Source organism: Pimephales promelas, chromosome 8 (genome assembly GCF_988280905.1).
Source record: "Pimephales promelas chromosome 8, fPimPro1.hap1.1, whole genome shotgun sequence".
In the NCBI taxonomy this organism is placed as follows: Eukaryota; Metazoa; Chordata; class Actinopteri; order Cypriniformes; family Leuciscidae; genus Pimephales; species Pimephales promelas.
The window spans coordinates 35,379,492-35,395,649 of NC_142776.1; the positions used below are offsets into that span (position 1 = coordinate 35,379,492).

The following is a 16,158-nucleotide window of genomic DNA, read 5'->3' on the forward strand; positions in this document are numbered from 1 at the left end:
ATGGTGTGTCTGATCAATCTTTAAAGCATTCTGTTGTGTAAGTGTTTTGGTTTTATGTTCTCAAATGTGTTTGCATGTTCTATCTTAGATGTGAAGTAGTTTGAAGTGCGTTTTAGGAGTCCTTGAACCAGTGTGTCATCATCTGGAATGTTGTTCTGTAGGTTTGAGTTTGAGATGAGTGCAGAGGAGGCTCAGAGACGAGAGCTCAGCGTTTGTGTGAAAAATGCATCTTCGTCCTTCATGAATCGAGACAAAGATGTGGTCGGCCAGGTCAGTCCGCATTGCTTCACTCCAGCTGTACAGGAATATAATGCAAAAAACATAGTTTCCATAGACAGTATTTTTGTCTCATTGTCCGTTTAAAATATGTAAACATCATGACAACAAAATAAATGTGCAAGAAATTGGGTAAGAAAATACTTTAGGAAAATCATCTTTTTTGTAGCATTTGTTTTGTAAATAAATCTAAGATTTTGAAATGTATTTGTTTAGATATTTTCAGTGTAAAACAAGATAAAAAAGTTTTTTAACATGTCAGATGACTGCAAATTTTAATTTCATATAATGTATATAAATGTATTTTAAAACATATAAAATTACATAAAATGTCATTTTGATTTGATAAATATTGAAATGTGTTTAAAATAGTATTATACATTTAATTTGATATATTTTATACATTTATTCTTCACAATTGATTTAGATATTTGATTTAACGTAAAAAATATATTGTTTTAATGTATTGTTGTGTCCTATGACTTTGTGCCACAAATACAGAATTTAATTTATATAAATTCATTAAAAAAATATATTAAATAAATATATATCTAATTGAAAATAAATGAATCTAATTGAAATATTTATTAAATATTAAACTATATAGTTTTTATAAATGTTTATAAATATGCTTTGATTAAATTAGATATATTATAGATCAAAAGTTACAATAAGAGGGTTTTCGTGATTGGCCACAAAACAATAAACAAAACAGGTCCCCTGACTCGTTTTAAAGCCTTCCCTGGTTTTAAGAAAATAACAAAATAAAGTACAATTCTTACCTCCCTACTAGCCAATAAACAGGAGAAAAAAAGTTAAACAAAAATAAAGGGCCTTTGTCCTCTCAAGTGGTCTTAGACAGAAAATGGTTTACATTTACCTTCCTATACCGCTAAAAATTACCTTATTGCACACAAGCAGCTTACTCTAAGTTTTCACCAACAACACTACGCAGCCAGATGGCTATAACACGTATAATTTCACTCTTTCGAGCACACACCACGACACCGTGAAGCAGGAGAGGGAACTCGAGGAACGAAAGCTTCCACACAGCTTTTATCCTTAGACGGTCCACCAGCCCCGCCCTCCAAAACTGCTGCACCTGTACACACTTAATTAGGGGAAAGGAGAGAGAGCATACACCAAAGAAACAAGCACTCACACACTCACTTGTTCAACCTTTTTAAATATTTACGTCCCAACACGTAACAATAGTATTATATATTTAATTTGATATATTTTATACATTTATTCTTCATAATTGATTTAGGTATTTGATTTAACGTAAAAAATATGTTGTTTTAATGTATTGTTGTGCCCTATGACTTTGTGCCACAAATACAGAATTTAATTTATATAAATTCATTAAAAAATATATTAAATAAATGTATGTCTAATTGAAAATAAATAAATCTAATAATAAAAATATTTATTAAATTAAATATTAAACTATATAGTTTTTATAAATGTTTATAAATATGCTTTGATTAAATTAGATATATTATAGATATATATTAGTGTTAAATGTGTTGTTGATTTATTCTTGTAGGTGCAGATAGACCTGGGACACGTTGACTTTCTCTCCGGAGTCACAGAATGGTGAGTTTTGGGATGGATAATGCACAAATAGTAATATTTTTTACTAAGCGACAATTGTTGATATGTTTATATTTATTTAGTTCTGATACCTTTGTTTAACTTCTTCAATAATGAAATGCTTATTTTTAGATGAACTGTTCATTTAATCAGTTCTAATCATCTTCCTCTGTCAGGTTTGATCTGAAAGAAGAGCAGAACTAACTGAACCCTGAGCACTTCACAGTCAATCTTAAACCTCTTCCTGAAGGTCATCAGGTCAACACCGCTGCCAATGCTTCCCTGCCGTCTATTTCCGCAACTTCACCAACCACACTTCCTATCAACAGATGAGTTCTGAGTGACAAATTCATATGAAGAAAATGAATGATCCTTGTGATTTGAACATATCATTGTTGCATTGACAAATCAAGATTAGAGTATTATATCAGAACTGATGTATAAATCGGTGAAAGCTGTATGTCAGTATCAGAGAAGTGAATGTTGTTCAGGAAAGGGTCTCGTATTCCTGTGCAGGTTGCAGGACGTTACATTTGCGTTTACATTTAGAAGGAAAGGGATGTTTTAAAATGGGTTTCATGTGTCATTTTAAGACTATAATTGACAGAACTTTTATTTAGACAGCCTGTAAGAATGTCTACACATCACCCTTAAAAATATTTAAGATGACTTTTATGGTGTTATTCTTCCAGATCTCCCACTATAGTGTTGCAAATAGCTGCTGTTTACACATCGATGTGGCTTGTGTAGCTTCTGCAGTCCAATATCCATACACTTTTTTGTTATTTTTGTCAAAATATGTTATTGAAGCTTGTTATATTTTTTTAGTTATTTTCTGTTAATTTTTATGATTCTCATTTTCGGTCATTTACTGCCTGTCTGTACATGGGGTTCCCATGGATATGAAAAACCTTTAAAATATTCTGGAACATAAAATATTAACGTCATGGACATTTATACACAGAGTTTAAATTTCTGGTTCTGAGTTCATTTAAAACCATGCTGGCTACAGTGTTAAGGCTACGTTCACACAGCAGGGCTTAATGCTGAATTCCGATTTTTTTGCCAGGCCGTTCTGTGATCTGAACGTGAAATGACCCAGAAGTGACCCGCATGCGCAGAAGAGTAATCAACGGTCAACGACGTCACTTGTTGTTTGCGGAATAGTTCTTTTTTTTCCATATGTTGTGAGCTTTTGTTTTATTATTATTATTGCCACAGCCCATATACAAAGACAGACAATAATTATTTTATCGACGGGCAAAGTTTGCACATAAATGTAAGATTTTTCCGATCCTCACCGACCTCGTCATAAAACCCGTTTAATTGATAGTGCGTGTCCGCGGCGCTCCTTGCTTTGTCACCGGCGGCCGCGGTGCGACACTGCTGGCTGGTGTTGCCAGATTGGGTGTTTTTTCGCTACATTTTAAGACATGTTTACATGTGTTTTAGCGAGGTTTTCGCCTGGAAGGCTCTATAGAAATCTGCCACCCTACGGTACGAAGTTATACTGACAGAGAGCGCACGTTCACAGACACCAGAATGAACGTATTCACAGTAATGTTCATCAGGCAGAAATACATGAACGCGTTCAGGCACAACACTGGGGAAGAGACACGTCTGCAGCAGAAACGCGTTGGAGTTAGCGTGTATTGGCTAGCTACAGGTGCGTGCAATGACGTGCGTGTTGGATATATGTGACCTGGCCGTTCAGATTGAAGTCGCATTTCAAAAGATCGGATACATATCGGATTTGGACCACATACCCAAGTGGCCTGGGTCGGATTTGAAAAGATCGGATCTGTGTCGTTCAGACTGTCATGAAAATATCAGATACAGGTCGCATAGGGGCAAAAAAAAACGGAATTAGGTTGTTTCAGCCTGCAGTGTGAACGTAGCCTTAGTGATCAACTTTAAAAACCATGTACAATGATCTATACCAAAAGCAAATGCCTTATGGGCTTTTTTTCCCTTCTTACTATTTTCATGATTTTTTCCATGTTTAAAATATGCTTCACACGCAACCTTTTCAAAGTTTGGAGTCGCAAAGGATTTTTTCCTCTTTTTTTAGAAAAAGAAAGAAATACTTGTATTCAGGAGAGTGCAATTAACTTGTCAAAAGTGACTAAAGGCATTTATAATGTTACAACAGAGTTCTATTTCAAATGAATGAACTTGAGGAAATACATGCAGCCTTGGTTTGAATTAGAAACTTTGTTCAAAAGTTTGGGGTTGGTAAGATGTTTTTGAAAGGTGGTTGACATTTTTTCAATTTACTGTTGTTGTTTTTTTTTTTTGCTCATATTTTGCCACATTCCATTCATTTGGTGTCACTTTCACTTTTATTATCACAATTTTCATATTCTACATTAAACATGCTTTGATGTGTTAAAATGTAAATATGCAAATCAGAAAATACCAAAGAATCAAGCCGTGTTAAAGATGACCATGTTCAGCTGAACTGCACTATTCATACTGGCACGTTTCTGAGCTCTCAATAAAACAGTTATTGCATCAGGATGTTGTCAAAAGCCTTTTATTGTTCGTCTGACTGCATACGAGACCTACTGTGTTGATCATGCACAGCTTTATTGATGCTGCATTGTGTAAGGAAACAAGTTCTACATTTATCAACATTTGAAGAATAGTCTTTTATTTGAAGTGACTAATTCAGATAAAAGCAGCCATCTAACAAGGTTATTCATTTTGGCATTTTACAAAATGAGTGCGACAGGCAGTTCATACATGAATATTACAATGACAACATGTTTCCTCATGGTATGAAGGCAAGAGTGCGCTTCTCCCTGAATGGAGACATAATCAGCCTTCAAAACATCTTAATATTGACTTCCAGGTCCACTCTCTCAAATATGCAAAACCGCTTCAGTTTTATGTGAGACTGGAAAAGAAGGAATAATGAGGTTTAGTCTAAGATCAAACTTTGAAATATTAGTCTTTTGCTTAAAATCAGCCCATTTTGTTAATATTTGATCCTATATGTACTTCCCTCTGGACTGAGATGCCCCATGAAGTTGTCATCACATACCTGTCGATGAGCGAGTCTCTCAAAGTAGTTGCGATGGCGCTGGGCTGCGTTTCACTCAACCTGAAGACGCTCTCGATGACGGACAGCTCAGTGCTCGTGGTGTCCAGTCCACAGAAAGCACACCAGTCGTTTACCACCATACCAGCAGCGATCACCTCACTACCACGATTGACCGTTCCAGCCTTGAAAGAGGAAACAACACGTTAATCAATTAGCCAACAGAAGAGTAGAGGAACTAACAAGTCTCTTGCATACAGCCATGAGGGTTTCCACCTAAACACAACAGCTACTTTAATCTAGGGTTTGATGATTTAGTGAATACTTGTGTCCCTAGTAGACTACAAAGTCATTTCAAATACATTTATAGATAAATGCTGATATACAAAAGCTAAGCATAGGAAATATTATCGATGCACATCATAGTAACCACCTACTATTCAAAAGTTTGGGGTTGGTAATTTTTTTCAATGTTTTTGAAACATTATGCTCATCAGGGCTGCATTTATTTAATCATACAATCATAAACATAACAAGTTTAACTAACTACTAAGTTGAACTATTTTAACATATTTTAAAATGTTATTTTAAATGTCGTCATTACATAAAAATGTTGTATGTAATGATGTTGAAAATTGAAACATTAATACATGATTTTCAGTCACGTGATCCTTCAGAAATCATTCTAATATGCTGATTTGAAGCTGAAGAAACGACAGTTGTGCCATTTAATATAGTTCTGTGTGAATGAAAAGTTAAAAAAAAAACAGCCTTTATTTGAAATAGAAATATTTTGTAACATCCTAAATGCCTTTACTGTCACTTTTGATCAATTTAATGCATCTTTACTAAATAAGAATATTTAAAAACTCTTACCGACCCCATGCTTTTGTGCATGTATTGAGTATAACATCTAACAATTGTGCAGACGAATTTCATCAAGTCAATAAGAATATTTAAAAACTCTTACTGTGCATATATTTTGAATATAATATATAACAATTGTGCAGAAGTCAATCTGATTCTGAGATGTGACAGACGTCACTCACCACTAAAGGCACTTGCAGGAGTGACGAGAGTTCATCTTGATCTTCTATGGAGGTTTTGGGGTGGACGAGGCCTCCCCGGTTACTGAAGGTGCAGTAACTACCCACAAGCACCTGCTCTGCAATCGTCTGCCGGAACACTTCCACCTTTAGAGTGTCTGCAAGAATCTCTTCTGTTTCCTGAGGACAATAATGCCCTAAACTTAATACAAAAAAACACCAACTTTGTGGCAAAGTGTTGAGACATCAGGCGAAAGCTCTGATTTCATACAGTTTGCCATTAGGGATGTCCTTACTCTGTCTAGGTCAGGATGGACAAGAGCAACGTAGTCGTTACAAGCGATGACGTTCCCCAGCGCAGAAAGACGCTCTTCGACTCTCTGAATCCGCACCGAATCTGGCAGGCAGTTCCTAATGTGCTGTAACTCTTGATCTGTCGTGTTGTTGGGCACCAAGAGACCGTGACGATTTCCTGTGGAAGAGACACACATCCCCAGACACACACACACAACATTTATTATACATCAGGAATGAGGACAGACAAAAGTAGCAAGACCTAATCTGACCTAGATTGAATTGAGAAAGGCTACATTATTCACAGACGCACGCGTTCTTGTATTTTAACCCTAAAACTGTATTCTGGACTAATGTGGACAAAATAGTTTTGATTTATTTTAAAAAAATACTTCCCTTGATGTGAGCGGTACAAGACTTGGCTACTTTTCCTAAGTTTGCCTCCTGAACACACCATTTTTTGACTCAATTTTACAATGTTAAGTGGGTGAAAAAAAAAACTCCTTAATCTTGTATTTGGATCAAAAATGGGCACCCATAGAAATGAATGGGAAAAACTGTAATTTAGAGCATTCTAAAATAAGCCAAAATAAGACACCAGGTGACAGCAAAGTCACTTCATCTTTAGGTTTTAGCTCTAAGAACTTATTGGAATTATATTTTATAAAACTACATAGTAATTAATTTACATAGAAATAATTTACATAGAAAATATGGTACTTTTTGAATAAACTCAAAAATACCCCCAAAATAAAAAAATAAAAACATAAACGGAAAGACAAAACTTTATCGAAGACAGTGATATAATATTTATAATAAATAAAAATTAGGATCACACCCGAGTCCTCTGTGCCCACATTTGTCCACAATTACAAGATTAAGGGCTATAAAGTGAATACGGTTTGAGGGCTACTCAACTAGGGCTGGGTAATATCGATTTCTTGATATTAATCGATTCTCATTTTTACGAACCTATATCGATTTTTAAATCTCAAGAATCATTTAGTCATCCTGTTTCTTTTGAATGAATGGATCATTGTATTGCGGCTGCGCGCATCCAAAAAAAATAAAAAATAAAAAGTTAAAGTGAATTTTCCATAATAGGTGCCCTTTAATGCATATTTGAATAAATCTGGCAAATGTTTATGACAGCCACCATTTAAATGTTTATATTTCATATAATCTTCTTATTATAAAAAAAATAAGTGTAATTTAAGTGTTTTTGTAGCTACAAAACAGTTAATTATTACCTTCATATTAGGCTAATGAAGCCTAGTAGGCTACAACTAGACTCCCATAGTTTAAAGCATTAGTTAAGAGATTTGATTTCCTTGAGAAAATTTGCCATTTATTGTAACTGATATCCAAAATAATCAATATTGAATCGAAATCGAATCGAATTGCAAGCTTGTGAATCGAAATCGAATCGTGAAATTTGTGTCAATACCCAGCCCTATACTCAACATATGAAATAAATGGTATTAATCCTGCAGAAATGTATACAAACATAAGATAAATTGAATTAGATAAATGCTCTTACCCACACACATTCTGCCAATGATTCGACATCCTGCTATAGAAGCATGAACGACAGGTATTGTTTCTGACAGCTCACCTTCAAAGACACTGTGGGGAAAAACAAGAAGCATTCGGAAAAGAAGTGACTCTGAAGCGACTCTATCAAGGCACATCTCTGGAAAGACCACTGCAAAATTAGAGGTTTCTCAGAATCAAATGAACAATTTTGTTCTATTCTATAAATCGACAACATTTCATCCAAATGTCAAGTCATTTATTGGCAAAAAATGAGAACTAGTCTTACAAAAAAATAAGTCATTGCAAGATTTGAGAAATTAGAAAGCAGTCTGGTTGAGGAACGAACACTCCCCGAGAAAACAAAGGACCTTTCTCGAAATGAACATGAGAAACTAGCATCCCGAGTCAATCAACTTCCCCATGTTGTCTCTCTCTCTCACTGAGATGACCAGATATTCACCCAAAAATATATATGATTTTATGTGAATAATTATCATACAGTATTATACATGTTTGATATCATTTGAAATGTCTCAATGCAACAAGTACAAAGGTCTCATTCTCCACAGAAGCAATCCAAAAGGTAATAAAGTTTTTAAGAGTTTAGAGATAACTTGTGCACAGAGGAGGGTGTGTCTTCAAGGAAAAAGGCATCCTGATCCCAAAAGGTGTAAACTCAGAACACAAATTCCCATTGTTCGCAAATGTTTCCGTGTGAAAGAAGTTTCTGTCTAAAGAAAAGCAACGAGAGGCTCAGGGCGATATATAACTCGAATTAGCCTGTGAAGCAGAGTGTATGCAAGAGACTACTCATCATGTATTATAGGGCCAGGTTCGCATCTTCTCTCTTTATTCCAGAGCATTTTTGTATTTATTATCTTTGAACCGATTTATGAAATTGGCATAATACATTCACCTGACATAATAAATGGTTACATTTGATTTTAATCCGACTGACTCTGAAATTGTTTCCCCAAGCATATTAAACGGATCTGTAAGTTACCGCAAGTTTTGCGTCAGATAAGTTACGACTAATATTTGTCACTAGGTGTACGTGGTTCGCAAAGACAAGAAGTGAATTTCCGTTTAGAACAGCAAAAGTGCTGCTTGACCAATCTAAAACTGGGTGTGTCTTACCTGTTTTAATGTAATGTTACTTTAGATAAGTGCACGTGGGAAACCACGGTAGGGCCAATCTAAAGCTATTATAAGAGAAATAATGTTGGTCAGCTTGTATCTGTAATATTGGCTTTATCTCTACTGAAGTAAACATTACTTTAATTTCAAGTGTATGCAATCATGGGGGCCATACCAAAGTACACATGAGCGAGAACTGAGATGACGCTCACAATCATTTAATGGGAAAGTATGAAAGGTAAGCCATTCATTTTGCGGCATTGGTAAGGCACTTTTCCAGCTCTCAGATTCAATCAAAAATATCTTAATTCGTGTTCCGAAGATGAACAAAAGTCTTACGTGATTGGAACAATATGAAGGTGGGTGATTACTGACAATTTTTATTTTAGGGTGAACTACCCCTTTAAATCCAGAAAATTGCTAAATTTGCAGTGGTCTCTTAATTTATTTTTTCTCCCCAAAACTGTATGCATATTTGGCCACATTGAGATCATCAGTAATATAATTTCTGACTTACCTGTAAAAGTTTTCTGAACCGCCAATCGCTACCAAGCAATATGTGTTTGTAAGCTTGGCGAAGCACCCAATTTCATTATTCTTCTCAAATGCTGCACGAACTGCCATTGTTCTGCTATGGGACTGGTCAAAGATGTCTGAAACTGAAGAGAAACATTTATATTAAGATAATAAATATTACTGAAAACTTAAAAAAAAAAAACATGACTATAAAACAAACATTTGTAACATGGTCTTGATATATACAGTAACATATAAATTAGTTCACACACACACAGTTACATTAGATATGGCACCTTGACATTGGGAAGTTCTTTACTGATGTTTATTTGGATTTCTTGCTTTCATTGTATTTCTACGAGTTTTTGATCCAGAATAGAAACATAAACAGAAAATTATAATAACAATAATATTACTAAACAGCTAAAGGCGAAGTTATTTCACGCTCAACAGCGGGTTAAACTTTTCTCTTTATTTAAAAAAGTTTTTTTTTCATCGTACTTTAAGGTACATATAAGTATCTGGGGCACCAATATTAAATAAAGTAATTCTCAGCTAAATCTGCGGGTTAAACATGTTGTACCGTTACGTAACTTTAATTTAAACAGTAACAACAGTTAACGTCTAGTCGAAGTGCTAGCAGTCGGCTAAATATAGTTCTCCAGGCATTAACGCTACCAATTCTATGACTTCAAATGCCAACACAGGTTAACAATACATATTACATACTAAATGTAATGACTTTACAATAAAACTCTAGACAATTGCAACAGTAATCGTATATTTACCGACGGGCAGGGATGAGAAGCGTGGAAAACCGTAAACCACGTGTTCAATTCACTTCCTGTTCCTGTCGTGCTGACGACGTAACGTGACGTCAACGCGTCAATGTCAATATTTTTTTTACAGTCTGTCAGTATCAGACAGTAAAAGAAAGGGTCAGTATGGTCAATGTGCGATACGTGATATGATAACCATTGACCCATGTTAATTGTCATGAGAAACACTGCTGCCTTAGTTTTTATTCTCAAGTGTATTATTAAGATCGTTATTCCTTTAACAACAAAAGATTTATATTCGTAATAATAAAAGATTTTTTGTATTGAATTAGACATAGCATGTATATTCATTTATATCCCTCTGGAAAGACCAGACTATTTCTGTAAAACAAAAATAAAAAACAAACAAACAAACAAAAAGTTGATAGGTTCTGACGTATTTTTTACTGAATATTTTTAAATAATACTTAAAATAATAATAATGATGAAGTAAGAAATTATTCAATTTCGCAAACAAAAATATCAAAATAAAATTAATAAAGCCATATAAGAATCTAAATCACACAAATACCTTGTAAAATGAATGAATTTGAATTGCCTTTTTAAACTTTAAATGTTTAGTGTACTACTCATACATATATCTACATTTATAAATACACATGATAAGCCTCTGTATATACATACAGGTAGTAAGTGTATTTTTATTCAAGGTGTTTTTACAACAATTTTATAAAGACATTGTTCAACATATGATCAAAATAAAATGAACACAAATATTTTAAAAAACAAGGAATTAATTACATTTACAAAAAGTAAAAATAAAGAATTTACAAATACTACAAATACTTGATGATTTAACAAGTCACTTTTGCCATACCTTATTTAATTTAACAGCCCTATAATTAATGAATTTATTTTTATATATCTCTATAACCAGTTGTTTTCCAAATGGCTGAGATTGGCGAGCCATGTTGTTTTTATCATCCACTACAAACCTGCATAGCAACAGGACACACCTCTCCTAGCTATGTGCATTTGTAAGCCAATCACTATTGAGTTTCAGTTGTGACGTCGTTTTTGTTGACACTTCCATTAGCTGGCCACATGCGAAACGTCACTGCAGCAGCGTGCTCTCGTGACCCTCGACGACGTCCACCCTGCGTTTTCTGCCTGGAAACAAAACACCGCGAGCTAATCGGAGCTGTGGAAAAAACGTTAGATTCCAGTGGTTGGAGGCTGCGTGGGGTAAAGTTTTGCCGTGCCTGGGCTCGTTAACACACTATTGATCTGTTTTTGTCTCAGTCACGGTGACAAACACTCCCTAAGTGCTTGCTTCGTATGCAGTTTTTGCCGTGTCTTCAATACATTGCTGTCCTCCTGTTAGAGAGATGATGTCTCTCTTTTGAGTTCCTGCCTCACCGACTCCTCTGCAAACAGTTTCTGAAGATTTTCATTAAACATTCTTATGATTAATTTAAAGATATCTGAAAAATAAACCATTATACATTATATATCTACAATGGTATTGTTTTAAGTACATTAGAGTACCATGTTATGCATTATGATTGTATAACATGGTACAGTATTGGATTGATATTGTAGAACTTGTTTATCCAATTTATCCAATTAAATATATTTTAGCAACTGTGCATGCAAAATATATAAGCTAATTTAAGTCTAATGTATTTTAAGGAAATGGGGTCGGATCAAAGTACCAGTTCGGCTGTTGACCAGCGACAGAGGAATCCAGGCAATCTGCCATTCCAAGGTGAAGCATCTTCATCCAGTATCCAAACTGATTCTGGTCCTGAGCCCCAGGATCATCTGGATCCAGACACCGACCTGCCTCAATGCCGAATAGGCTCCAGAAAGGTAGACGACATGAGCTTCATGATATCCTGCACTAACTGGTACTAAAGACCAGATACCAACTATATTAATCGTTTCGTCCATGAATGAGAGCCAGATTCAGTGTGGGACAACAGAAGACATGGAGGCGGAGACATTGAACAGATGACATTGGTAACCTCCATGGAGGTTGCAATGCTGTTTGAATGGGTTTGATACAATTTCTGACTTTAATGTCATGCAGTGTGCTTGAAGACATCTAAGACGAAGTTTACTCTTGTGTACTGATTGCATTGTATCAAAAGAGCATGTATTATGTTGTTGATATCAACTTGGACTAATGAAATGTGATCCAGAAATCACCAAACATCTTTATGTAATTTTCTTTTATTGACATTTCTTTGAACATGGTGATATTAGATACACAGTGTAAAACTGTAGACTGAAACCGTAAATAAAATCGACTCATTGTCCAAAGGATTCAAAAACAGGATTCAAGAAATAAAACTTAAATCATATCTAATATATTAGTAAAGCAATCACTCTCATTCTTAATAATCAACATTATGCATGACAATGTGAAATCATAGGCTACCGTTAGAGTGAAAGGAAAATACAAAAGTTTCAGTAAATCTTTGTATTTACATGACCATTAAAACCCGGACGAAGCTGAGCAGACAGCGACATTTGACCTGTAAATCAGAAAATATCAAAAGTCCAAGGACAGAATCTGAATTCATTGAAACTACAGAGTGAGATGTTCACTCTTAAATTCTTGTCAAAGGGAAAAAACAACCAGTTATATACACTTATACAGTAAATTCCCCCATGGTCAGTCAAGAAAAAGAATAATAAAAAGAAAAAAAAAATGTTAAAGCTATCTCAGATAAAATCTTCATTAAAATTAAGCCTCTGTAATTAAAAAGCATAAATACAGTCAGTTCCTTGACTACCTCTGATATGTTTGTCCTATTGTAAGTCTCATAAAAGGACCATAAAAAACAAAAGGCAACAGCAGCTCGGGTTTAAAGTGACTGTTGTCCGAAGCCACGATCGTACCCATTAAAAAGAGGCAAATTACCAGAGAATTCCTATTTATGTATCTCCCTGTACAGTTCTGTATTTATTTATTTGTCTGTGCAACTAATGTGGTTATAGGCATGGCTTCACCTTGATTTCAAATGAAAATGTGTACAATACCCTAATTCTCCTTTAATGATAAATAAACAGCTTTTTTCATATGATAAGCCTCTATCTTTACAAACCTTTCACATGACCGTACGACAAGCATTTCTAAAGATACCCACCTTTGATAAATACACGTTAGTTCTGTTAAACGTTTCACTTTTCGACACTGCTAAATGTTCACTGTGTTAATATATACATATAATACGGGCTTTGCACAGTGCTCCGTTAGCGTCACAATTCCTCATGAAATGGCATGGTTTGCAAACCGAAATGTCCTGTTTTGTTTCACAATCCAATCCTTAAGTGTTAATAGTGCAGATTAAAAGATAAAAATGCCTGCATATCTTATTCTGAGAGACACATAGTCACGTCATGCATTTTTGTTAATGCCTTCAAAAAAGGCATTTGAGACCTATTTTCTGGACGTGTTTTGAATGGCATAGTAGATGCAACATAGCAAAAATACACATTTGTAGTCGTCCCAAATTGAATTACGGCAGCGTACAGACGTTTGGGATTGCACAAAAACAAGCAACCATGTTAATCGCCAAATCAGCCAATAGATTGTACAGTAAACAATATTGTGTTTCAGAAAACTTTTGGATTGCGATACGAATGATCAAGATGCATGACGTGACCATGTGTAAAAACTTCTAGAGTTTATCCATTATCCTACAAATAAATTTGACATTTTGATCCCAATCTACTCAAGAGTACTTAAGCAGCCTTGCCACAAGAGTTTTCTTCCATCACAAGACATCCTCGTATTGATAAAGAACATACCTTTTTAAACTCTTACCATTTGAACTGCTAAACACACATAAAACCTCTTTAGTTTGGAACTGGAACACACTATTGTGCCACATTGTCAAATTCAGTTCATGGCTTATTAGAGCAAGTGGTTTTGCTGTCTCTTATATCAACACCAGCTCATCAGATGGATTGAAAGTTGAGGAAGACAATTGGTGATGCACAGTGTGTTCCATTAAAAATACTCCCACCCAGTACTTCCTGTACCCGAAACATTAGATCACTTCAGTTCACGGCCACATTGCTTGTTGTTTGCGAACAGGTGCTCTAGATTCAGAGCTGACTAATAAAAACGCTTATCTGAGAGACAATAACGTTGAGTTTTTCCCAAGTGGGCACAAACATGTAAAATCTGCTCTAATTTCATGCCACTTCTCTACCCACGATCAAGCTGCTCGCACAACAGATCCAAAAAATGATAAACGAGAAGGAGGGCCACAAAGATAGGCATTGTTTTCACTTAGTAAAGGCATTGAATAATATATCAAGGGATGTATTCATGTATCCACTGTTGAAATAATGAGGTGGAAATCAATGTAAATGAGCAGTGTTCAGTGTGCCATAGCGGACTTAAAGACAAGGCACAATGTCTTAAAGGGGTCACGTAACCCCTCCACAATACTACTGCATTGAGCCAATTCGACCAGAACACCAGACTATATATAAATTTTTTCCACCATGTTCTAAAACATTCCATAGTCAATCATTACACCAAGCATTCTTCTAACAAAAAAAGTACCATGGGATCATGTATCAAGGTACAATGATAAAATCGCACAGTGTATCATTAGATTCTCAAGCTTTTTCTTAATGCACTGACAGTTTGCTCTATTTTGTCTTTTAAATCAGTGGTTACGTGATGGTTCCCCTTTAAAGAAGGCTCAAAAGCTGTACAGACCACACAAAAGAGGGTGAAATGTTACTTTGGAAGACACAACTCATTTTCTCAAACCCACAAAGCCTTCAACAGACAGCAGGACTATTCAGAAAACATTCATATTGGTTGAAATGCATTACAAAATTGGATGAACTCAGAGTGGTCGATCGTTTGGGCAGATGTATATATGGCAACTACAAAAGTCGTGACGTAATGTTACAAACACCATGCCTATAAAGCCAGCCCAGTGTAAAAATATGGTAACGCTCAAACCATTGGTGGAGACACATTGGAAACCTAAAAGTAGATGCCAGGTAGTTTCTGTTGCAGACCCATGCTCCATTGAACTGTGAATACAATATGTACACGACTCTCTGCGGAATTAACAAAAAGTGGCTTTTTGTAGCTAAAAATGCTCTTTCCACAGAGAAAAATAAAAGGATTTCATTACATGCAACCTAAATGTGTTAAGGCAAAAATATCAATATCAAATGATAAACCATGTGCCAAGTGAAGCCTTATAGGGAGTCTCGCCAAATCTACCATCTTAATATTGTGATTAGGATGCTACAAACCTTTAATATATATATATATATATATATATATATATATATATATATATATATATATATATATATATACGCTCAGGTTAATCCATAAAAGTCTCATTTGAAATTCTAAAAACATCAATTACATTTCAGCTCCTTCAAATGTGTAATGTATTCTATCCAATCACACAGCAGATGAGCATGAAATGATGTGTTAATATGGTACAGACACACTTCACCGTTAAATAGCACAGTCGAACCAATAAAAGCACCCGACAGACATTTTCGAGCAAAGTGTTAGACAATCCACACCGAACACATGAAATTGAAGTCACTTCAACGCAAGACATACATGTTACGTTCATTCGAAGAGGACAGATGAACAGTTGAGAGATCATCTCCTGTAGGCAACGGGAACAAAGCTATTTCATATTCAGATCTGTTCATTGTTCGTGTTCCTGCCTGGCACCAGTGTTTCAAATATTACACTTGGTGAAATGGTAACAAGGTGGGAAACGTTACTAATTACTAATAAAAGGATTGCAAGGAATAGGCATAATCCTAAACAACCTGTTATGACACAAATTTACTCTCCTATAAAGACTGTAATGCAAGTGCCGTCTGATCGAAAAGAAAGGATCTTTTGTTGCCGACTGATAAATAC

The 16,158-nt window shown here is 35.1% G+C and overlaps 2 protein-coding genes and 1 long non-coding RNA gene across 5 annotated transcripts in view; 2 read left to right on the top strand and 1 right to left on the bottom strand.

Moving 5' to 3' along the window:
- The window catches only part of esyt1b (extended synaptotagmin 1b), a 70,282-nt gene extending 65,893 nt beyond the window's left edge, over window positions 1-4,389 (top strand). For both annotated transcript variants that reach the window (XM_089134469.1, XM_089134468.1), the window contains exons 50-52: window positions 162-270; window positions 1,826-1,875; window positions 2,049-4,389. In XM_089134469.1, coding sequence (XP_088990595.1) covers window positions 162-270; window positions 1,826-1,875; window positions 2,049-2,076 — 187 coding nt within the window. In that variant the 3' untranslated portion in view covers window positions 2,077-4,389. The remainder of the gene's footprint in view (window positions 1-161; window positions 271-1,825; window positions 1,876-2,048) is intronic.
- On the bottom strand, window positions 4,152-10,365 carry eif6 (eukaryotic translation initiation factor 6). Of its 2 annotated transcripts, none has more exons than XM_039693207.2 (7): window positions 10,233-10,365; window positions 9,446-9,587; window positions 7,796-7,881; window positions 6,258-6,433; window positions 5,965-6,141; window positions 4,919-5,100; window positions 4,152-4,771 (listed from the first exon to the last, which is right to left on the bottom strand). In XM_039693207.2, exons 2-7 carry the CDS (start codon window positions 9,550-9,552, stop codon window positions 4,762-4,764), a joined length of 738 nt encoding a protein of 245 aa, XP_039549141.1. In that variant the 5' UTR covers window positions 9,553-9,587; window positions 10,233-10,365; the 3' UTR covers window positions 4,152-4,761. The 2 variants fall into 2 exon arrangements, with proteins under 2 accessions (XP_039549141.1, XP_039549142.1); XM_039693208.2 differs by having other exon boundaries at window positions 10,237-10,259.
- Window positions 10,366-11,130: 765 nt separating this feature from the next.
- Window positions 11,131-14,947, top strand: LOC120493836 (uncharacterized). The gene is made up of 2 exons (XR_005625775.2): window positions 11,131-11,468; window positions 11,916-14,947. It is a non-coding gene; the product is annotated as an uncharacterized LOC120493836 (long non-coding RNA).
- The last annotated feature ends 1,211 nt before the right edge of the window (window positions 14,948-16,158 follow it).

Coding starts and splice junctions, on each gene's coding strand:
- eif6 (XM_039693207.2), bottom strand. CDS start 9,552: ATGGCAGTTCGTGCAGCATTTGAGAAGAATAATGAAATTGGGTGCTTC. Junction 6,434..7,795: donor CATTGGCAGAATGTGTGTGG/GTAAGAGCATTT, acceptor TCTCTTCCACAG/GAAATCGTCACGGTCTCTTG. Junction 5,101..5,964: donor TCCTGCAAGTGCCTTTAGTG/GTGAGTGACGTC, acceptor TCCTCTTTCAAG/GCTGGAACGGTCAATCGTGG.